Source organism: Melanotaenia boesemani, chromosome 10 (genome assembly GCF_017639745.1).
Source record: "Melanotaenia boesemani isolate fMelBoe1 chromosome 10, fMelBoe1.pri, whole genome shotgun sequence".
In the NCBI taxonomy this organism is placed as follows: Eukaryota; Metazoa; Chordata; class Actinopteri; order Atheriniformes; family Melanotaeniidae; genus Melanotaenia; species Melanotaenia boesemani.
The window spans coordinates 21018586-21043227 of record NC_055691.1 but is presented as its reverse complement, the minus strand read 5'-3'; the positions used below and the strand labels follow the sequence as shown (position 1 = coordinate 21043227).

The following is a 24642-nucleotide window of genomic DNA, read 5'->3' as shown; positions in this document are numbered from 1 at the left end:
CTATGCACTGAGCTGTAATACTAAAAGAAAATCAACTAAAATGTTGCAGTAATGCATGAAGGCAGATCAGTCAGGTATTGCACACTCTTGGAAAAGCACGTTTTGCATACTTTACATAAAAATGCTAATAATAATAATAATAAAAAAAAGTCTAATCCGAGAATTATCTGCTAAATTTTTCCGTCCTTCTGCATCCTTGAGCAGTTCTGGTGTATTTTAATCTATTTTAACAGCAACACCAACCTCAGACAGCCGACCAGTTAAAAAAAGAAGACCATGAATGTTACATTTTTTGTTTTTATTTGACAGTTTAGCTCCTTTTTGATAATGCACTTATCCTCTTCTTTAAGAAATGAGTCAAGAAAAACAGAACACAACTTTGCCTTGACAAATGTTAAATGCATTCAGCTGCACCCATAAAGGTTTCTAATTATCAAGGTGTAGCTGTCTTGTGTATATAAATGGAAATGTACTGACAGAACTGCCATGTTTGTTGTGTAATTCACAAGTTAAATATTCTGAACTCAGAAGTCCTGCGACACAAACATCAAGTGTAAACAGTCGACGTGGACAATAAGAAGAAAGCTTCTTATAGCAGGAGTCATGTACATACAAACATACTTACATATATACTGTATATCTCAGTGGATCATCACTGGATACACCGTGCAAATGGAAGAATATTCAATTTAATGTTCACTTGTAAATGCAACGTTTTAACAGTCATTAGTGCAGGTGCTTTTTGATGAAGCTGGATTGCATGAAATTGACCTCCCTCTCAGCCAGAAGTCAGACTTCAGGAGTCTTTTCTTTATTCTAACTACAGTTATTTGGTAGTTAATTATGAGGTCTGAGTCTTCTGGAATGACAGTATCTCATAATTTTGAGATCTGTTCATAGCTCCCTGATGACTAAATTAAAGCAGGATGTAGCACATAAATTTCCTAAGCTGGGCTTGTTATACCACAGAATATTTACACACAGTAACTGCTGTGTGTAGCCACGCTTGGAGTTAAATTTGAGCCCATTCAAAACAGCTGGAATATTCAGGTAATAAAAACACTGCCAGGGTAGTTGTTTTGGGATATTTACAACAGTTATCAATTCAGGTGTGAACATGTGCACTATGAATCAACTGTCAGCTGACCTAAAGGACTGTAGATATGCCAGCTAACACAGAAAATATGGAGATAGTTTACCAGAGCACAGATAAGCAATCCAAACCACAAAGATGACAAGAAACTGTGGAATTCCCAGATACGACTCTGCCACCGTGATTAGTGAATTTCCCTAAATGTCCACATATTGCATCTCTTCCTGTTGCCTGATGGAAATACATATTGGCAGGTCTGATGACGTATTAGAAAACTTTGGTCATGCAGCATCCTCCGTCCTCAGGTGTTGTTTGAGCCATTTTAGTCAAAGTAAAAGTAAAGCTGCAGTAATGCACACTAATGGATTCAGTCGTGTACAGTTTTGTTCCAGTGTGATGATCTAGCTACAGCCTGTTTTCTCTGATAGCTTACTTGGTTAGATTTGTTCCAGCTTTACTATCCCATCCACAACCAAACGCCTCCAGCTGTATGTGTCCCGCTGCAACCCCATTACACTTGTTCTGCAACGTCTTGATATATCCTTGCTTTGTAACTTATTTACCATCTGGTAAAATCCAGGTACTTTATGGTGGTGTTAATTTCTGTAGTATAGGAAGGACTGCATCATTTCCTTCTTTGTTTGCCTTTTTATAAAAAGCATAATTTATTCCCCAAAAGGTATTTCACTTAAGTTGAGCTGGTTTTCTAAAACCACCATGTTGACATATAACCTTTAATAAATCTAAATTTTCCTACTGAAGTAAATGTGTTTTCAGTAAAATAATCAGAAAAGAGTTTTTATTATTAAATAAAAAATATATATTTACATGAAAATTATGTTTAATTTATATTACCATAAAATGTACACAGCTGAACACACACCTGATCATGAGATGAATTACAAACTTCAACAAACACACCTGCAGCATACAAAGTGATAGTTTTAATAAATGAAATGCAAATTTATGTAGCTAAAGCTTTTTAAACTCACATCTTTGTCCTAAAATACAGCACAAGTGGGCTTTGAAGGTATTTTGAACACTATGAAGGGGAGAAGTGATTCAATAAACTCACTGTAAACAATGCATGGGGATACCTGGCTCGTGTACATGTGAAAGAGGCGACCAGTTCAGGAGTCTTTGTAGTAGTTATTGAAGTTAATTCGGAGCAGAAAATCCTCCAGATGAGGCTGATAGCCTCTGTTCACCAGCTTAGTCACCACTAGGAGAAGAAAATAAGACATTTGTTAATAGTTCATTCATATTGTTGCAAGTGTGCTGATGTCAATTATGTACTTTTACATTATTATTAATATTATTATTATTATTATTATTATTATTAGGTACATGACACTTTTTTCTTAATAAGTTTTTACTCAAACAATACACAAATTGTTTAATTTGTTTAAAAACACTACATTGACTCTGTACACTATGTTAATGATTATCACTGGTAACAGATTTCTAATTACGTCCATCAATCAATCAGTTTTTTTATGTGCAAAAATTCAAACTTCATGGCATAATTTCAAAACTATTTTACTCTAATTTAGAAAACTATTTAATAAATGTGTCTCCTCTGAGTCAGTGATAAACCTTTTGGTTAAGGTACATTTTCTGAAAAAGTACTTTGGTAATAGACTCTTGTACCTCATCCTGTTACCACCAACGTGATTTACCCACTAACTGTATGTCAAGTGGATACTTTGAACTCACCACTCAATTTGACAATCATCAAAATGAGCAACAACTGAGTCCTTGTCACACTTATCAGTATAAAAAGAACGGGTCAGACCAGCATCACAAGGATGACGATGATGATCTTCCCTGATTGTATGCGAGTGTCACTAAGCAAGCTTAACTTTCATCAGTCAGATGTGAAGCAATATTCCCTGGCCTTACCTTTGAAAAGGAAGTGAGAATAATACTTGAAGGTGTTGTAGGACTGCTGCATGGCAATAAAACTGGGGTGCACTGCCTCCCCCTGCTGGTTGTCCCACGGTTGTGCAATCAGCTGGGCCCGAAACTTGAGGATCAGGCTGAAGATGCTGTGGATAATGTTCATGACTGGAGCTGCTTTATCTGTCAGCAGACCTCTGGAGAAGACACAAAAAGGAAAAGTTCAAAGTTTAAGACAAAATCATCTTCAAAGCTTATCTGGAGATTTAGTGTTTTACAAGAGAAAACAATTACACAGGAATAAGGGGAACAAAGTGTCCCACTGAACCTTAGAGTACCTATGCTGAAAGTAGAGATTGTGATGTTATGATCTATGAAAATGAACTTGTAGATAGATCTGGTACAATATAAGTACGTATTATTATTGTTTATTGCGTTTTGTCTCTGTCTGATAGACATAAAAGATAATTGGCGTCTATACAAAAACAATTTGGCAATTTGCTAAAATTTCTTTTAAGAAAAAAAAACAGCAGAAATTTGCATTTGAACTAAAAGAGAAATCTAAGATATGTGGTTCATAAAATGATTTCACATCATTAACCATTTATAAAGGGTTTCCAGCTTTATCAGCACTTTTGGCTAGGACACATTAGAAACTGACCATTTTTTGCCTAATCTGAAAACTAACAAGCAGACTAACCAAACCATGAACGAGCCCAAAGGAAGATGTCAAAGAAGAGGAAAAATATTTTATTGCATCACATTTTGTGACTGAAACCAACGCAGTCTTTTTAAGATAAGAAAATGCTTTTTATGCACCTCCTATTTTTACCAGTATTATCTGTGTTTTATTAATGTAAAAAGGTTCAGTGAACAGACTGCTGTACATGCAGTTCTAAAAAATGCTCAGATAAAATAAAACAAAAAAAATAAATTATATTATACCAGTATGTTAAAAGTTGTCATACATTTTTAACTTCATGTTGAACTGCGTAGCCTGGTAATAAATATTAGTATGCTAAGTATAACTCCATTACATGAACTAAAAGTAAATATCAAACACAGAATTTCATGACATCTTAAAGATGTAAAATGCTAATTTATTTGTGCATAGAAACATTTATTAAGATGTACTACAGTTAATACTCAGTATCAGTGCGGCAGTTCTCACCTGAAGATGGCTCTGTTGAGGTAGTCTGCATGTGTGCGGTGGATGGCATCCAGGTCGCTGGCAGTGGCCAGCTTGGCTGTGAACTCACTCCAGGACACTTGCAGGATCTGGTTGGCGATGTAACCCTGTATGACTTTGACAAAGTGCTGCATCTCATGCCTGTACAGCTGCAGCTGACGGAACTGCACCGAGCAGCCTGCACCTTTTACCAATGCTGATGGACACAAACATGAGGACAAGTCATAAGAAAACAAGAACACTGAGAAATTAAGCTAATTATTGCAGTTCTTGACTTATGGTAATCTTGAGAGGGCCCATCAGTCTTGTGTTATCTAAAGAATTATGTTGTAATCTCTTATGTTTACATCCTTTCAGTAATACTTTGCCTTTCCCCAGCAGAATAACCACTTCTGTAGTCTGAACACAGATGGTCATTGATCAATACCACCCAACTCATGCTTATTTGAAAAGAGAAAAAAATCCCTGGCTTGACTTGTGCTTTGTATAAATAAATCATAAAAGAATTTTAACATTTCCCTCTATGAATATTTTATAACCAGCTGAAGCACAACAAGAAGGATTTTATCTTTTTATCCTCAAAAGAAAGATGGAGTCTGAGCTGGGACTGAATCATCTCCTCACCTGTCCTTTTGAGGTGAAACCAGACATCCCGGAGGCTCCACACCATGTGTTTGAGCTGCAGCAGGAATGAAAACAAGCGATTGTACTTGTTCATGCAGCTGTCTGTGATGATAATATTCAAGGGCCAGTCCACCTGTGAGAAGACACAAAGGAAAGAAGAAGCGATGTAAGACAGAAAAGTGTGTGAAGCCATGAGGGCTTCTGAGGGGAAAGGAATTTACAGGAAAATTGAATGTGAGTTGGGAAGAAAAAAAAAAAAAAGAAAAACAGGTACAGGGAGTGTGATAGATGACACAGGGTGAGAGGAGAAAGGTGTGAACACTGAGACATTGACAAAGGAGGTGAGGATTGTGAGGGGAAGATAGAGTGGTGAGAGAAGAGGGAGTAGAGGTGGTAGAGGAAGAGGGAAAAGAAATATAGTGACACAAAGAGGCAAAATACGTGAGCAAGCGGTAAAGATAAGAGGGGGGAGGGAGTGAGGAATGGTGCAGGATGGAGGGTTCAGCAGCCTCAGGGACAGTTATAAGTTACAGAGAGGAGAACTGGAGACAATATGTGCACCATTATTCACCGTGCATGCCAATCTAAAAGACACAACTCCAATCAGTCTGTGAGGGTGAACCATTACAATGGGTGATAAGCTCATTTTCCACACACCGAGCAGTTTGTCAAAACATGACAGGCTGTCACATTCAAGCTGCCACTCATGCTGAGACCAGCACATCCATGTGAGGGTACTCACCATGTTACCACTCCATCAAAACACACAACCTCACCTTGTATCGCAGCTCCAAACAGTTGAGGGAGTCTGGGGCGTGTGGATGGAAGGTCTCGGGGAGGAAGCGCAGGGCGAAGGTGAAGTTTGCAGCTAAAGCACTGTCCCCCTGTAGACTGTACTGCAGGGCCTTACTGAGGATGGAGTTCAGGACCAGGGGGGTCAGCAGCTCACCTGGTGTCTGGCCACAACCCATCTGGATTGAAGACATTGATCAAATAAATACACAACAAATAAATGAGCTCTTCTGAAAGTTGGATGTTTTATTTGGCAACAGCTCTACTAGTTGCTAAGATCAGCTTCCTCTCCAGATGAAGGTGTGCTAATCAGTGAAACTGGTGCTTGGGCTGGATAAATAACACCTTCTGTCTCATAGGCCTCAAGAGACAGATGTACATGAATGTTTTTTGCAGAACAGCAGTGAGGCGTTAGAAAAGGCTGTGCTTGTTATTTCACGACAGGAAGCTTGACACAAGCAGAAACCTAGCACTGAAAATTGATAGGTTTCCAAAGAAGAGCAGAATTTACTTATTTACCTATATGTAGTATGTCCTTAATTCCTTATTTGAAAAAAAAAAAAAAAAATGATTACAGCAATTTTCAGAATCCTCCCTTTCCTTGTACATCTCACAGGACTAGTCTGGCTTGAGAGGCGACGAGTTGTTTAACTGCAAAGCTCACAAGCTCAAGGATAATAAATTAGATTTTGTAGGAGAAAATAAAAACCCTCACAAAACACGCTCTCTAGGCAATGATGAAAGCAGAACCTGCCCTCCAACAGAGGTGTATCCATATTATTAATCATACCCAACTGTGTGCATGCTCAAACCTGTTTCACAGCTTAAAGCAGAGGACACTGAGATCATACACTGCAGATAAGTAAAAAAAATAAATAAAACACAAAAAAGGTTTTGGTTTCCCATCCACCGCCAGGAATGCAGATTTAAAAACGGGGGAAAGAAATTAATGTACCCCTCTGAGTCTGCACAAAGAGGCCAAGAACAAAGTAGGAAAAGAGCATCACCTTTTCAAAGAGCAAATCACTGAGAGACTGTGCAAACTCGCCATCCTCCATCAGCAGGAAATGGCGCAGAGCTTCAAAGTGTTTTTCCACACCCAACTCCACGAAGAAGTAGTCCACCACTGCCTTATTCACCAAAGACACACTGGGGATGGACAGTAAAAGGAAGAATGGGTGATGAGGAGTTTTTGACTCCAGAATTAGTAGTGGAAATTATGCTGATTTTTAAGTTAACTATAGACAGATATACATTCTAGTGAAAAGGAGAATCTACTGGTATGTGTGTGTTTTTATAACTTTCTTTATTGAGACATAGCCCTATCAAGATCTAATTTCCCCTCGCTTAATTATGACTAAGTCATCCAAAAGGAAAATTTAAGTAAAAAGTAAAAAAGAGGTTAAATTTTCTGTTTAACTCCTTTGATTCAAGGGATGCAAATGTGCTACTGAAACTTATGAGCTATGAATTCAAATCCAGTAAATGCTGCACCCTGTCTGTGTGTACAAGGAGAGAAGTAGCATCACAGAAATATTATAGAAGCTTGTCTAAATATTTTTCAAAGAAATAAAGTAACAAGATTCAATTACAGTTTAATTAGTAATAAAAAAAGGACAAGAGATCAGTGAGCAGTCACACTTGCATATTTCTCAAGACAGCATTAGGTACATCAGTTTAATACACTTAAAACCCAAACAGTTATTAATAATGTGCATGAAAAATGTTATTCATTCCTCCCAAACACAAAACCGAGCCTCTCTTCATGCAGCACTCCTGCAGACAGGTACTCACTGTGTGATGAGAGGAGCAGTGACGGAGTGTTTTATCAGCACTGGCAGAGAAACCATCTCGCTGAGTTGGACAGCAGTGGTATCTGTGGCTTTGTGGAGTGTGGGGTCCATGGGAAGACTCCAGGGCCCCCGAGTTACCTGCTTCAGCAGCTGACACTCAGGAGACGAAGCTGTGTGAAAGGGAGATGGCAGGCATGTTGCTCAGGAAATGTCACAGAACAGCAGGGAACGGCTTTAGACCGGTCTACAGTTTCATGAGACAAGGTGTCTTGAATTGTGGGTTTGGGTTTAATAAAACTATTTATTTCATTTTTTTTTTTTTAAACAGGAATTTCTAGAATTGCATGAACGACTTAATTCAATGACAAAAAAATGAACATACTTGTTCATGGCAGGGATTAAACTAAGGACTTAACATCAACAAAAATAAAAACAAAGCCTTGCAGTAGATAGTGTTTATTTCAGGGCTATTTCAGCATTAATCACCCTAAAATAAGATTTTCCAGTTGTTTTTGATCATCAATATATTTATAGCAACAAAGCCTAAATGATTTTGGCTCTTGACTTTGATCAGTGGTGTGGAAGATTTATTGGGCTGTGTAGATGCTGACTGATTTAGGCATAAATACTTGCTGCATGAATGAACTACAAATAGAGGGTGAAAAGGAGAAGATGTGACTTAACTAAGCCATGATACAACCCACACAAATATGTATATACCTGTTTTTAAGGAAGTATTTATGCTAGTAAGGCAAACATTTTACTGGCTGACAGAGCAAATATTTAACAGACTGAAAATTAAACATTTGTTTTTTTATTCACATGCAGTAGAATTTAGGCGCAACAATCCAAGCTGGAACACTGACATGGCGTCATTTCAACATCACTGATATTTGAAATGATGTGATCAGGAAAAAAGATGGATCCAAAGACTTAGTCTTTGTTTCAAATGTTAGATATGTTTATTTTCAAGTAATCATCGTCCCAAATAATTACTTTTAGAAACAGTATTTATGGTGTATGGTTGTCATTTTTCTGCCCTTTTATCAAACAATAAATAAAAATATTAGGTTCGGCCACTGTGTTTAGACTTTGAATATCCAGTAAAAGTGATTCGATTTTCTCAAAACCAGGCTGTTTCTACAATACGCGACTTGAATCTCAACACTGCCCAAACTTACTGCATACAAGCTGTTCACATCCTGAACATTACTTCATAAAAACTACAACCCAGAAGAACCATTCAATTTGGTCCATTCGTACGTTTTCAACTCACCCATTAGACTGTAGCAGTCCTCGTAATGTTCCACCTGGTACTGGGCAGACAAAGCCAAGAGGTATTCCTGTTCAGACTTTTCTCCAGGGGACAACCCAAGGCCAGAAGTCCAGGACCCCATCCCCTCAACCGGCTGCTCACTGAAGCTGCTTGACGAACCTGAGGGGAGATGTAAAGCAACTACTTTTGCAAAACACAAAACAAAAGTTTGACCTCTGAGGACAGAGCAACCATAATAAGAATTCCAAGAATTTAAATGTCAGTGGTTGCAACTTTTTTTTATGCTAAGAAAGAATCAGGAGGCATAAATTTCGATGGTACAAAAAGGCAGTGATTACACTAAGGGATCACTTTTTTCTGTTCATCATTTGCTTCCAAGAGAAGCACTGATACAGGCACAATTCTCACAGCATAGAAGAGGGAGAAGATTAATTTAACAGCAATCAAAAATAAAAGTGTTAATGAAGAACTATATAAGTAGGAGTGAAAGCAGGTGCCTTTTCAAGTTTTTTCAATTAAGTTTATTATATTTTTTCTAGTCAACAAGATCATCTCCGTAGAAGTTATTCTGTCTTAAAGATGAGTGAGTTTATAGCTCTTGCACCATTTTGAGCAATATAGTTGCACTTCAATGTGCTTCACAGTTAGTGTTTGCATGTTCAACTTTGTAAGATTTAGTACCTTTGCTGTCATCATCCTTTGCCTTTTGCTGATTTCTACTGTCTTTGTCTTTCACCACACATCCAACTCCAAGAGAAGAGTCTGATGAGTGGCCATAAGTGCTTCCTGGCAGTGCAGAGGGTGGTGGCTCCGCTCCCATCACCACACACCCAACTCCCAGTGTTGAAACAGAAGAGTGACCATAGGTGCTACCCGGTAGCGGCGATGGGAGGGGTTCAGTTTTAGAGACGATACATCCGATACCTAAATTTGAGTCAGATGAATGACCGTAGGTACTGCCAGGTAATGGTGAGCGCTTGGGTTCATCTCCTGAAACTACACATCCAATACCCAACGTTGAGTCGGATGAGTGACCATAAGAGCTTCCAGGTAAAGGGGACAAGGGTTGTTCTACTCCTGACACCACACAGCCTGGCTGAAGGACGCAGTCTGAGGCGTGGCCATGCCTACTCCAACGAGGTCTTGTTTCAGAAACATTGGACACAAACTCGCCCACTTTTATGTTGGCATTAGAGGAGTGCCTGTGAATGCTGGGAGCAGGACGTGGGGCAACAACGTCTGAAACATTTTCCCCAACTTTGATATGAGAATCTGAGCTGTGACCATGGACGCTGGGCGATGGCAGAGGTGCAGTTATGTCTGAAACAAGCTCCCCAATTTTTATGTGGGCATCGGAGACATGGCCGTGGACATTTGGAGAAGGAAGATGCGGGATAAAATCTGAAACATTTTCACCAATCTTGATGTGAGCATCTGAGGTGTGACCGTGGATGTTTGGGGAGGGAAGTGAGACAGTTACCTCAGATACATGCTGTCCAATTTTTATGTGAGCATCAGATGAATGTCCATGGATACTGGTTGAAGACTGAGGGACGGTGGTATCTGAAAGTGGCTTTGCATCTACAATGGAAAAAGGACTCTCTTCCCCAGTTTTATCATTAGGGTCTGAGCTGTGGTCTTGACTGTTTGCCTTCATCCTGCCATCAGGAAGTCTCTGCAGTACCTGAACTTGCTCTGCTGTTGTAGAAAATGCCTCATCAGTCACAACATTTTTTACACCCTCAACCGCATTATGATCATCTTCATTTGCCTCCGCTTCACTTTCCAAAATCACTGTTGTTGAATCTTCTTCTGATATTGATGCAGCTTCCCTTTGAATGACATCTGCCATTGAGCCATTTCCATCTACTTGCTGGACTGAAGTTTGTGAAAGTTGTTGGTGAGCATGTGTATTTTGGGGATCCTCTGGAGTGTGCTGACCTCGAGAAGAGGTGGATTTAAGAGTTTGTTCTTTGGGGACACCATCCTGAACTTGAGACATATATGGTATGTGGATTTGAATGAGCTCAGACTGAACTGCGGGACCCCATCGGGGCCTGGACTGGACTGAAGCTTGGCCAGTGATATCCTCTAGCGGACTAAAGGGGGCACTAAAGTCATAGTCTACAAGTGGTTTATTAGGACAAGCTTCAGGTAGGTTAGAGCCAATCTCCTCTAGAGCTTCATCCACTTGCTGACTGTCAGGCTTCGGTAATTTAGGCAGGAAGTCATTGATGTCAATGTCCTCTGAGATGACAGCAGGTGTGGACGGATCACGATCGGGTGACACAGTTTTGGGTTCTTGAGTCTCTGCTGATTGCTCTTCTTGAGTGGGAAATTCCTGTAAACATAAGTTATTAATTTCAGGATGTGTGTAGTTTAAAACAACATCAAGAGGGGAAAAACTTTAGGGAATAATAGAATAAGCATGTTGTTATACCAGTGTTTGTTTTTGCGCAGTCTGTTCTGAGGGAACAGGTGGCAATACTTCCATGGGAGGTCTCTCTGGGCCTGAGGGAGATTTCTCCAGCATTGCCTGGAGGGAGGTCACAAAAACAATAATTTCAAGGAAATTATATTAGGACAAAATATCTTCTATTATTCCTCTGGAAAGGTGGTTCACTTCTCTGTCACTTTTCATAGAACTTGTCAGGAAGGTGCAGAAGAACTCATCTACTCAATTGTGCAGTGGATTTGGGCCAGTTTCTTGAAAATCGTGACTGTCCAAGTTTATGTCTTTTTGTTTTCTTTCTGTTTATTCATCACAAACCTGAATTTTCTGCCTGTCAAGCATAAAGAACTGAGCTCGAGCGTCGTCAAGTCTCATTCGCTGCACTCTCCAAATGGCCCGTCTCTCCCTGCGAGCGGCTTCCTCTGACAGATGGCTGTACCGCGCAATCAGCTCCTTCCTATAATTTCAAAGTAGAAACAATATGTAGCAGTTAATTTTTTTTAATTGAGGGACTCATCCAGAGCAAGCTGCAATTATTGCACGGCTAAGAAAAAGCACACAGAGTAACTAGGTAGAATAATACCAGCTAGCTTTTCTCTTAAACATAACAATTTTATTAATGTACTCTTAATCATTCTCAGACAAAATGATTTGGATTTTTTTTTCCCTCCTTTTTAGCAAAGATTATAGCAAGTAAGGAATAGTAAAGACAGTGAACTGGCAGGATAAAAAGCTGCAGATGACAGGTGCTTTCTTCGGCTTTGGCACACTAGGATGTCCAACATATCGTCAACCTAAACAGCTTGTTGTGTGCATTACAGACTCTGATAGCATTTGCTAATGCTGCCGCATCAGACAGTGATCCCTACTGTATGGAAATGTGGCTTAAATCCAACCGCTGAGATATGCCATACTGATGGAACGGATGTCTCATTGTGTCTGAACATGGTTTGGATATATATTCTAGATCAAATATAATCTTAACAGAGACTGATTCATCTATAGGGGAAAAAAAGAAAAAGAAAAAAACAGCTGTGGCTGCAAAAGCTGTCAGACCTAGCTCTCTGCTCCAGCTGCTCCTCCAGGGCTTGTAGTCTCTTTTCTCTGTCTCTCAACTCTCTGGCAAAGCTGAAATCATCCTCTTCCTGCTTCTTTTTGGCTATACTTCGCCACTGTTCCCAAATGCACAAACACACATCATTAGCTCAAAGCATGAACCCAGATTTTTGTTGGGAATCATTTATTCCATCATGTGTTGTTCTAAATATCTTTTATAATAACAGATACATCTTACTTTCTCACACATTTTCTTATAAATTCATGCATCACAACTACACAAATTGAATCTATTGCTTTTTCCACACACCTCCTTTTTTTATCTGTTAATTACCTCTTGTTCCTGTTCCAGGTGCTGTTTCAGTTCCTCAAAACGCTCCCTTTTCTTGGCCTCCTCAGCCAGACGTAGTGACACCTGGCGCCCTGCAGGAGGTGAGGGAGATAACAGTGGGCTGTTTACCCCTGCGCTGAAACACTAAACAACATCACCATCTGCCCCACAATCACGTAAGCTCATGCCAAGACATGCATAAAGCATCAGGCCAGACATTCCCCAAGCCAATCACCTCCCATCTCAGACACTGCCTCGCATTTTCAGCAGTAATAAATGATGTGAGGAGTTAGCTAAACTGGATGAGTGATGAAGATTAGATTTCACAGCCTGTAGTAATGGAAAATATCTAAATCATTCCTTCCTCCAACTGTTCCCCTGTGCACCTCTCCTGCTCTCTTGACGGAACCTAGGGGAAGGTCTCAGTGAGGATGTGTGCTCAGTGTTGAGCCATTTGTTGATGGTATACTGTACTCAGCTGGATGGGAAACTCCATGATCATCAACAGCCATTTAAAAATCATACTCACAGCATGACTTCATCTGTGTGTGCACGTGTGTGTGACACTAACCACGGATGCTCTCCAGGGTTTTGGCTGCCGACTCTCTGACCTGATTGATCAGCACCTGCCGTGCCTGCTCTGTACGCAGGGCCTAACAATAGACAGACAAGAAATCATCATTAGCAAGGATTTATCCTCCTGCCCTGTAGCTCACCTCTCTTCTCCTACCTCTGCCAGTAACTGCTGCCAGGGTGTTGCATTACATCAACTACAAACCCCAGGGCAGTCCCACATTCATAGTTCATGTGAGGGAAAAAAAAAGAAAATCTAACTAATGAAATGCGACAATACCAAAAGCTTTAAAAAGTAAACAAAATACATCACAGTAATGTAACCTGCTGCACGACATCACATATGTGTATCATTACTTTCTCCTCCTTGCTGACAGCGCTGTGCTTAGCGACCCTCTCCATTCGTCCACGATACACAGCACAGTCTCTCTCAATTTCCTCGACTTCCTGAAGGGAGAAGGTGACAGCAATGCGAGGTACCGGCAGCTCCGACCAGCAGATGTAGTGCTGTGGACACACATTTGGCGGGGAGTTAGTGCTACAACGGAGGATCGCTGTTTGAAGTGTTAATTTAGGTGACTCACCATGCCGACATTGTGTTTTATAGCCTCAAAGTTTGTTTCATAAATAAAATATGTTCTACCAGATGTCTGAGAGTATTACTCTTTTTTTTTTTTTACTTCTGCATCCAAAAATAAACAAGTGAAAAATCTATGATTAGAAAAGCTAAATCAGTTTTATTTAATTCTACCCTTTTTACACAAATGTAACTCAAATAACTCCCTCAGCCTTCTGCTTTAAATGCAGCTTAAAGGGAGCGGCGTGGCTCAGCAAGGTAGAGCAGTCGTCTTGTAGCCTGAGGGTTGCCGGTTCGATCCTTGGCCAAGTCGTGTTCATGTCGAGGTGTCCTTGGGCAAGACGTTGAACCCCTAATTGCTCCTGATGGGACGTGGTTGAGCGCCTTGCATGGCAGCTTCCGCCATCAATGCGTGAATGTGTGTGTGAATGGGTGAATGTGATGTATGATGTAAAGTGCTTTGGGTATCATTCCAGCAAGTACAGCAAAGCGCTATATAAACACCTTTTACCATTTAAAGGGTTACACGTGTTCTTGATCTTGCTCCAAAATCTGTCAAAATGAAGGAACTGTTTCACAAATCTCTGGCCTCAATATGCTGTTAAAAACACATAAACTAAACTGTTAACTTCTCCTAAAAATACGACACTAAAAATACCAATGTTCGAGGCCTACATAAGATACAACTCTGTCTTGATTAAGATTACATCATTTTATGCAATATTAAAAAAAACCTTCATCAAACTCCCAACATTGTGCCTCTTCTATGAGCTCTGCAATTTCCCATGAATGAATCCTCTGTTAGATATGTACATTGATCTTTACTTAGTCCGGTCCTTTTCTTGACTGCAGAGGTTGGATTATGTGCTTTTTATTCCTTTAAGTATACTTGTTTTACATATAGACCTTCAAAACCAGCACAGTAGAGGTATACTTTAATTACAGAATGTAAATTAGTAAGGAGCAAAGGCCCTAAGGTTTAAGTGAGACAAGTTGGGTCAAGAGAAATATTAAAGGCTGTTGAATCAGCAGGCAGGCAGCAGATAAGTGGAAAAGTTACATACAACATATTCACATTGCTTCCCTGAAACATGCCATTTTTCATGGAGGAGTTAGCCAAGTGAGGGGTTCATTTATGCAGCAAGATATGTGATGCTTACAGCGGTTCTACTGGCAGGACTGCTGAGAATAACAGACCAAACTCGTGATTATATTTTAGTCAGTAAAAACATCAACTATATTTGAAACAAGTCTTAAACTTTTTGAAAAATATATGCCAAAAACAGTTTAATTTTCTACTTCTTTCTTTTAAAGGTGTAACAACACATCAATACATCGATCCAATAACCAACAATTCAGTATCTTTGATCCAAAATTAAAACATCAATCTAATGTTGATACATTAAAATGAAGACATCGTGTCCTCTGAGAAATAAATCAGTCTATTAACATTTTCAAGAAAAGACAATTGGTACAACGCCAATTTGGGGCATATTAGTCAGGAAACAAATCTTGCTAGCAGGCACCTAAAGAAAAAAAACACAGCCAACGAGCGTGCAGTATTGTCTTACATTGATTGATGACTGGCTCCCAAATCAAATCAAAATAGTAATGTGGCAGAATTTATAATGTCAGCAAACATCAAGTCGTCGTCCATTGAACTGTATTGAATTATTGACAAAACTTGTGATTTACACACTTATTTTGTTTATGTGACTCTTAATGGTACTGTGTATAAGAATTACTGACATCTAGTGCTAAAGATGGGCATAGAAATAACTTCAAATGCCAAGCATAGTTGTGAATGGATGGTGGCTGTCAGTGGCCAAAATTCTTCCAAACAAACAGGTTTGTATCTGTGAGTACATAAAGTGGCCTCAGGTGCAGCGATGACTGCCCTACAGGTAACTACTTCAAAATTACGTATATGTGTACTGTATTCTTCGATGTGCCTTTTAAGGAGTTATTTATCCCAGATGGTGTTCTAGCATATATCAGTCAAAACTGGTACTACAGTGGTAAAACTCATGGTTTTCATAGCATATCTATATTAAGAGCATCACTCCAACAAGTCCAAATATCCTCTCTAGAATTACATAAATGGTGTGCAGATTAGCAGCTGCACTGATATCAAATTATGTTCCTGTTAGTTTAAATGTTAAAAATACTCATAATAATACTTTTAAGTGTTATTCCAGAATGTGTAGATAAAATTTGGAGGAGAAGGTATTGTCATGTGTTCCAACCTTTAAAATTTATGCTCTGTCAGGTGCAGAGCAGCGACATCCAGCCTGCATCAACTGGTATATACAGTGAATTGAATTCATGTTAAAAGCAAGAAAAGCAGACAGGCTGAGTTATCTTAAAACTTTTTTCCCCCTAATATATTCACTGCAACCAACAGAGAAATATTCTCTTTGTACTGGATATTTCATGAATACCATATAGGTACAGTACTGGTAATTTTACACAGTATTCGGCTGAATTAAATCCCCCCACCCACCCATTCCCGGCATGTGCATGAAAGGTGTTAAATGTGCAAAACCAACCTGTGGGCAACAGATTTTGAGGAGGTTGATGGTCTTTCCACAGACGTACACATCATTGGCAATGTGTCTCAAGAACAGCGGCACACAATCCTCCACATCCTTTGAGATCAGAGTGTAGCCTTGAACCCAGAAGTGTTTGTCTGCACAAAGTCAAAGATGCCTTTTACATACTGCCCAACTATTTAGAACAGCTTTTACTGGGCCATTATGGTTCTAGTAACAGAACATCACTCTCATGACTGAAAAATATAAAACTACAAACAGTGGAGCAATTCGCAGCACAGGCTAGGCCTAAAACTTTTCCTTATTAGTATGACTTACGGGGCATGGCCCAACTCTGGCCGCTTGAATTAACACATGGAAATTGTCAGCGCTTAGCTCAGTGATCCTAAGCAAAAAGCATAAGAGAACACAAATGCATTGAGCTTTCGGAGCCTTTTACAGAAAGCCTGCGGCTTGCCAAGCAAGCTTAGCTGCTGATTGCTTCCTTGGCCGATGGAGTTCGAGGAGAACAATGACATTTGTGTGTCCTCCAAAAGGCAGGAGCAAGAAGTGTGGAGGTTCACTGCTGGAGTTGATGAGGTGTAGCCAATGAGCAAATGAAACTGTTAGCCAGACAAAGCCGAGGTGATGGTCTGACCTTGAATGGGATGTTGCATGACATACAATATTTGAAAAGGCTAGAATGATTCATACCACAGCATATTTACAGGGCAGTGTCAAAACTAAAAACAGCAGCTTGAGTTGTCTGGGATGTATGATTCTATGATAGTTCTTTACCTGCATGTAATTGATAAATTTACAGCAGCACATATGATGATTATTTTCTTATTTAATCCATCTATAAATAAAATAAGATGCTTATCATTTTAATTAAAAATACAATTCAAAATTTTTATTCCACAGAGTATTCATTCCTGATATGATTAAAATGAGGAAGTCTATTGAAGATGTGAAAAAAGACATGGCATTGAAAAACAGCAAGAGAGAAACACAACAGACTCATACGAAATGAGTCAGCCAGTTCCTATAAAACACAGACGGGTTTATTCTGCTTCATTTCCTCCTGTCTGAATGCAGCTCTCCTCACAGTATCGAGTCATTAATTGGACTAAATAAAATTATTTCAGACGGTCGAGATTTGTCAAGGGTAACTGTAAGAGAAATCTATTTTTGAAGCATTTCTGTTGTAGCCACCATGTCAAAACAAAAGAAAAAGAATAAAGGAATATTGTTTATTTGTATTTGTCTCTCTAGCTTGCTGAGTTCCCACAGCTGGGGCTGCTGATTTTGTTTCCCACTGATTACCATCCAGTAACTTCATGACATCCTTTATAGACACAAGGACGAATCCAACTAGGCAATAAAGGCTGTAATGAAATCTGTTTTTTTCCCCTTCCTTCCTGCTAGACAATCCATCTGGTGGGCATTTTATTTTCAGAACCTGCTCACTGAAGTGTTTATATTATGAGATGTCTTGTGCATGCCATCTCACCCCTGTAGCTGAGGTATTCCTCGTTGACTTGAATCATGAATTCTCCATAAACATCCCGAAACACGCCGTTGTACACCCAGTCAGACACAAACCTAAGCGAAGCACAGAAAAAAAAAAAAACAATCAGACAGCGCTGACAATCTGTTAGTGAGACAAATCAAAGACATTCTGCATATCATATGAAGTCACAAAATTCTTTGGGATAAATATAGACCGGCTTTTTCGTGCAGAAACTGACCGTGTGTAAGGTTCACAGCTGCTCTTTAGCAGTGACAGCAGGATCGGATAATTTTCGTTGCTGCAGTTATTCTGTGCCTCGTTGTACAGGTAGGACAGCAGTTTAACACCCTGAGGAGAATCGCATGGCACAGAGCTGACATCTCATCTGTTAAATTAAACACGGCCATGATAGATGACATATTGCAGTTTGCAGATAAAACAGCACTCACCACAGGGAAGGTGGCTTGGCCTGCACCCAAAGGCCCATCTACACAGCACAGCTCTGACAGGTACCTTAGATTCAAAGAGAGCAGGGAGTTTTTGATCTTATGATGTTTACATTGAAGTTCTCGCTGTCAGAGACTGACTATACTGCTGACTGGGATGAGACTAAGGTTAAACTTGGCACCAACAGCAAGAAATAAACTTGAGCCCACCTGAGCTGGCGTCCCACTTTGCGGAAGAGAAAGCCAATTGTCAACAGACTGAGAGTAGGGGGAGTGCTGAGAACACAGGCCCTGTAGTAATGCAGATACTTTCTCAGACCACCAGTGAACGCCTTGGAGAAGGAAAAATATTTTCAGATACTGTCATTTACGCTGATGTAAAGGCACTGAAATGGTCAATCTGACCTGGGTACTGATAGATTACAGGACTTTTTAATGTTTTTAAATAATAATATTGTTAGTCCACTGTCATTTCCCTTTGTGTATTTCATCTCTTTTTGGATAGTTACACTGTGTGTGAATAAATTGTTTATGTGTAATTGTGCTTGCTTGTCTGAGATGTCCCCTTAAGGGAAGACCAAATTATTCTGAGCTGATGAACACAACACTGGCAACAAACGTACTAGTGCAGAATACAAGCAGAGAAAATTGTATAGTCCCAGTGGTATTAATTAATGATGATTATACAAACACACCTGGAAGACAAGGCCTTTCTTGTCGGCACTCTGCAGAGCAAAGCGGCTAAGCCTCAGGTAGTAGGTGCCGTACTGGGCCAACTCTCCCAAGAGACGAGAAACGCTCTCTGGAGAGGCTCCTGACACGCACACACCGGGCCTAACGCCAAACTGAACACTCTGAGGCAAAAAAAAAGAAAACATATTTACAAAAGACAGTGAGCAGAGCAACTGTACAGTCTGATAAAATCCAATAAACTGGATTGTCTTTGCAACCCATCGAATATTAAACTTTGTCAAGAGCGCGTGAGAGTCAACTCCAGGGTGATTTCTGAAGGCAAGGCTGTTGGAGTTTTTAATATTGGACAGATTACATAATCAGGCCATCTTGCATTGGCTGTCAAAGTTTTTATGAGAAGCGAATAAGGTGTTTCTAGACAGCACTCTTCTGGGGAAAGAAAAATAACAAACAATATTGTGCAATGTAGCACCACCACTTCAAAGACAGCACTTGTGGTAGAAAATCACCTCTCTAGATGCCATTAACCTGAAGCATCAGCGATGATTGTACGGTATCGTCTACTTATGATAATACCAAAAGTCTGTTTCAGCATCAACACAAGAGGAAAATATGCAGTTGAAAAAGACAAAAACAATCATCTTGAGAAAACTAAAACAACAAAATGCAGTGACAAGCTGCTACAACACTCTCTTTCAGCTTTGTTTTAGCAATAAAAACAGACTCATTTACTTCTTGATCATTTAATCAGGCTAATGGTCCACCAAACAGGCTAATGTCTTGGCTCTTTTCTTTTAAAGGTTTGGAGTAATGAGCTTTTTTTAAGTGAACTGAGTTTGTTTATATCACATGCACTAATTGTCCATTGATTCTCATCCCTGTCCTTGTAGTGCAGGAAATGAATGTGTTTAACTGTATATTAGAGACTAAGAAACAAGGATGAATTTCACCTGGTTAAGAGGAAAGGTGGTGGATGCCACTCCTATCAGGACATTGAGGAGGTCAGATACTAATTGTGTCTGTGAGTCCAGAGGCAGCGGGAGGACAGGAGATGGTGTACTCGTGCTCACCACCCTCATCTCCCCCTCCCACAGCCGATACAGCTGGTCAAAGGCCTGCCTGCCTCCCTCTGTGAGATAGAAGGACTCCCTTTTTCCAGGTGGGCTGGTGGGAAAGAGAGAGAGAGAGAAAGTAGAGCTTTCTAACACCTGTATCTGTTTTTGGAATAAATTGCACCTTTTGCTTTGCTTCAGGCAATGTTAATTTATCCTGGACATGGCATTAAATGACCAATTAACACAAATTTTGTCTCCTTAAATTCCAATAATGTAAGAATTTGCATAATACTCTAAAATACCAATTATCCAAATGTAATTATAAAAAAATATTTGTTGTGTCCATTTTAGGATACCACCACTAAAACTCTTGTTTTGTATTTGTTTATGTGAGACATCTCCCCCAGTCTCTTGGTGTTTTCACCATTTTCTGACATCTTGAAGCGCTTTCATCTTAAAAATAATTTCAGCAGTTAACAGTAACATTTCAAATACTTTTGTTAAGCGTTTGTTTAAAGGTTACATCTACAGACTTGGAAGTTCAGCATGCTTATGATCAAACTGACAGGTTATTTACCAGCCAATAGATTCCCAGCAGCGGCATCTTCTAGGCTCAAATGTACGGAGAGCCTCCCAGATATCGATGTCTGGAACAGGACTGGGCTCTGACTGAGAGTCTGGGGTCAGGTTTGAGGCTGACTGGAAACCTTCATCCTCAGACTGATCCAAACAGGGAGGAACCTGTACAGTCCAACAACATGAAAACCACACATAAGCAATGAGATTAAAAAGCTAAATCAAAATATTGTGTAAATATGATCACAATGACAATCTAAACTAGGCCAACTCAGTTCACGTACTTGGCTAAAAAGTATAGTCTCTTACCCTGATGGCCAATCCAGTAACATCAATGTTACTGGGGACAGGAGGCAGGTCTAGTCTTATATCCATGTCTGAAGTGCGAGTGTGCTGCAGTGCTCCAAACAATGTCAGCCTGGTCTCCTTCTCAAATCTTTCTTCCACGTCCAATTTAGTCCGTAAAGCTAGCAGCCCTGTGCCTGGTGGAGCATCCATCAACCTCTGAGTTCCACACAGACTCTCCAAAGTCCCCCATTCCTCACCACAAACTAGACCCCACGCCCTGGCCTCAAGCCTCTGCAGTTCCTCGCTCTGGTAGCTCCAGGGGCGAGGCCTCCGCAACACCAGCCTCTCATGTCTCATGTAGTCCCTGCTGAAAGACGTAGAGGGTGGAGGTGCAGAACCAGCCAGAAATACCAAAAGTTCTAGGACAGCATCTACTTCTTTGAGACCAGAGGCTGCTCCTTCAGGCAGTCTCCCAAGCTGCTCCTCCAGCCTCTCTGCTTCTTCTCGGCATCCTGCCACCCGCAGGTCAAAGCACATCATCAGGACTCTGTTTCTGGGTGGTGTATTGGATGTAGCAGTCAGTCCTGAGGCCGACCCTCTGGTGCCATCTTGAAATAACTTAGACAGCAGGGCACCGTAGGCACGCTTCTTGAGAGCTTTATGGAAACTTTCTCTGGAAATGCCCCCAAGGGCTCGGCGCTTCCATGATACCCCGGACAGGCTGCAGTCACACAGGGCACTTAAAAGCTCAGTGATGCTGCTGCTGCTGCTGTTGTTGTTGCAGCTGGGCTTCGTGGTGTTGTTACTGCTCATATACATGGTGGCACTGCCTCCTCAGACACTGAGTATCACAAAAAGATGTTGGATACTTTCTTTTTTTTTAAGAAAAACAGAAGGGTAAAGCACAGCAGACATGTACCTACATCGGCCCTACAGTACCAAGATGTAAAATTTAACAAAACAGAAAATATGACATGTCATAAAACAAAACATTTCAGAAAACATCTATCTTTACAGAAAAAGACACCAAATGTTTAGTAAATTATATAGTAAATAAAAAAAAACTGAGCTGTTGGCAAATTCTGGTGTCGAGGCTAGATGTGTGTGGCAAAAGCAAATCAGTAAGGTAAGTAAATGTCAGATGCATAGTTAGCTAAAGAAGGATGTTAAAACATTAATATTAGGGGCAGCAGAGTCAGTTTTAATGTGGTCTAGACTTCAGCACTGGCTCATCTTTAACACTGACTGACTGGCATACACTGTAAAGCTGCAGCGCGCTAGGGCTAAATAGTGCAACAAAGGTTAATCAATACCTATATAATGTGGAGTGTATGATTATTGGGTTTTATTTGGTATATGTACCAAATTTAACCTTGTTTTGGTTAAGGTAATACAAAAATCCTCTGTATATGTCACCATCTTACTCTGGATAATATCTTAATAGGGCTCATATTAGAATAATGTTGTGCATGCTGTGCACTCCCCCTCTACACAATGACATGTCATCTTCTGTAAAACGTATTTATTCATTTACTTATAAATGAAATTGTATTTTCTAGTGACTGAATTCTTAAAATGGAAAGTCTTGTTAGTTTCGTATTTTTGAAACAGTTTTTCTTTATACGTTCTAATGTTAAGTGTGTGTTTGCTATAGTCTTGGAAATATTCTGCTTTCTGAAATGTTGTGGCTTCTGTTTTGTATCGTTGGGAAGACTCTTGTTTTACGTTAAGCTATTTTGTTCCTGAAATGTTTTTTGACTCCTCTGGGCCGCTACAGCTGCAATACTGCTATAAATATCATAGAAGACGTTCTGATAAACTCAAGATAGTTTCCACACAAACACGCATACATCCTACAAGCCTTCATCCCACACAGTAATTTTATGAGAAATGTCACCGGTCTCTGCCTACCATTAGTTTAGGAAAATTAATAAAGAGGTAAACAGATGTAAACACCGGGAACAGCTAACGGCAACTAGCTACAGATTAGCAATACCAGACACAATTTTACCATATCGAAGAGCATATTTATTCAGCATGAGCAATCTCATTTGGAGTTAAAATCATCCATTTTCATGTTGTTTAAACTTTTAAGATAACTAGCCATTCACCTGTCAGTTTCAAGCTTGCAGCCAACCCCAGCGACTTCTTTCTCGGCATGCTAACATTTGTTGTTAGCAATTGACTCCTGGGTTCATTTCATTCTTTCCCAGTCTAGTTTATGGAGAAAACACACGGAACCCAGTGTGCTGATAATCGACGCTACTCCGATAGTATCTTTACCGTTCCGTGATTTCCTGTTCCCACATATTTGCGTTAGTTAACATAAAGTGTTATAATAACGAACCAATTACAAGCTACCTGCCTCATTCACCGTCCATCATCCTCCGCGGGCTACGACAAAATCTCGAACCTGCCCCTGTAGAATTGATTGGAGAAATGGTTGACAACCTTGAAGTGATTGGTTCAGCTTGTCAATGAAACCACGCTGATTGGTCAAAATTTGTTCAATCATGGAATAAGACAAAATATGATTGGCTACCACTTCCTGCTGCATTTGCTGAAATGGGAGAAATGATTGCCACAGATTATTTCCGGACCGGGTCCGGGTATCAAAGTATAATCCGTTTTTCTGACAAAACCAAAAAACGAAATAACAGAAACAGCGCCCCCTTTTCTTTTTTTCGTTTTAAACCAAAAACGGAAAAACGGTTTTTGCTTTCGGCCCAATAAAACGAAAAAAACGAAAAGATCCAAATCAAATAACGGCCGAAATTTGGTTTTTGCAAATTCCTTGTTTCGTTTTTTTGTTTCTTATTCGAGATAGTGACGGCTGGCAGACCGGAAGCGGAAGGAGAGTGTTAACACTTCAGAACAAAAGTAGCGTGCAAACAGCTGGTTGTTTGCCAGAACGAGATGTTTAATCATTATTCTATCTGTGTAGGAGCCATATAAGTCGTCATGGATAGTGATCAATGGTTTTATGGATTGTTTTTTTTGGTTGCCATGGTGATGGGGGGCTCTGGCGCTGGTTTGCCAGAGAGAGGAGAGCTGGTCAGCCGTAGTTTTGTTGACCGCTTCAGTTTGTCCAGTTTGCCACGCACTCATTTGTCAAGTTGAATTACAGTTTGCCTTGTTTAATGTTCCACAACTATGTAGCCTACATTCCATTACGCATGTCATCAATCACACAATAAACCGGATCAAAGCAGCAAATCTGCGTGCCTCAATAACGAAGCTGTTAAGTGCGTTTAACTATTTTAACTTTACATAGACCACAGTAGCCTACAGACCTTCGTTGCTGTATGCTGGCACATTTATTGGCACCTCCCTCTACAACGCGTTGTGTTTTTCTTTCTGATGGATGTTAAGCATCATCTCGCCGTTTCCCACCAACGAACCCCTTTGTTGAAGCTACGAATTCACTCATCATTGCATCAATGAATAAACTCAACAGTGTACGTGTGTGTGTGAGCGCGCGTGTTTATGTGTGACAGCAGGTGTGTAGTGCATCCAGGTGGTGGGCGTGTCCAAACAAGGAGCGGCTGCAGCTTTTGACAGATTACAGCAACAGGCTGAAATCTCCGAATCTAAATGTCTGACAGTTCCTCAAACATTTTCTCTAGTCTCGTCTCCTAACTCGCGCACGCGTCTCGTCATGGGTCGTCAATGAAATAATTTCGTCATTGTTCACGAAAACAACTTTCCAGGATCTGGACCGGATCTGGTTTGCGGGTATCAAAACTACCTGACATCACAGCAAAAGTCGCTGATCTAAAATGACAAATGGATTGCGCCTTACAATACTATACACCTGATTTGCACGTTTGCCTGGAGAGAATCTGCATTATGGACATTTCAGCCAGAACGTGCAATGATGACTGG

At 40.1% G+C, this 24642-nt stretch overlaps 1 protein-coding gene across 3 annotated transcripts; it reads right to left on the bottom strand.

The window, feature by feature from the left end:
• Positions 1-1870: 1870 nt before the first annotated feature.
• On the bottom strand, positions 1871-23184 carry tubgcp6 (tubulin, gamma complex associated protein 6). 3 transcript variants are annotated; one of them, XM_041996511.1, is made up of 25 exons: positions 23119-23184; positions 20779-21598; positions 20471-20634; positions 19789-20002; positions 18841-18999; positions 18356-18477; positions 18149-18212; positions 17938-18047; positions 17700-17791; positions 16205-16344; positions 13436-13585; positions 13077-13158; positions 12509-12597; positions 12175-12290; positions 11437-11575; positions 11107-11202; positions 9348-11007; positions 8667-8825; positions 7392-7560; positions 6605-6746; positions 5582-5776; positions 4806-4938; positions 4164-4377; positions 2996-3189; positions 1871-2315 (listed from the first exon to the last, which is right to left on the bottom strand). In XM_041996511.1, the coding sequence occupies exons 2-25, from the start codon at positions 21574-21576 to the stop codon at positions 2224-2226; spliced, it is 5493 nt and encodes a 1830-aa protein (XP_041852445.1). In that variant the 5' UTR covers positions 21577-21598; positions 23119-23184; the 3' UTR covers positions 1871-2223. The 3 variants fall into 3 exon arrangements, with proteins under 3 accessions (XP_041852445.1, XP_041852446.1, XP_041852444.1); XM_041996512.1 differs by having other exon boundaries at positions 23123-23173; XM_041996510.1 differs by lacking the exon at positions 23119-23184 and adding an exon at positions 22869-23101.
• Positions 23185-24642: the final 1458 nt, after the last annotated feature.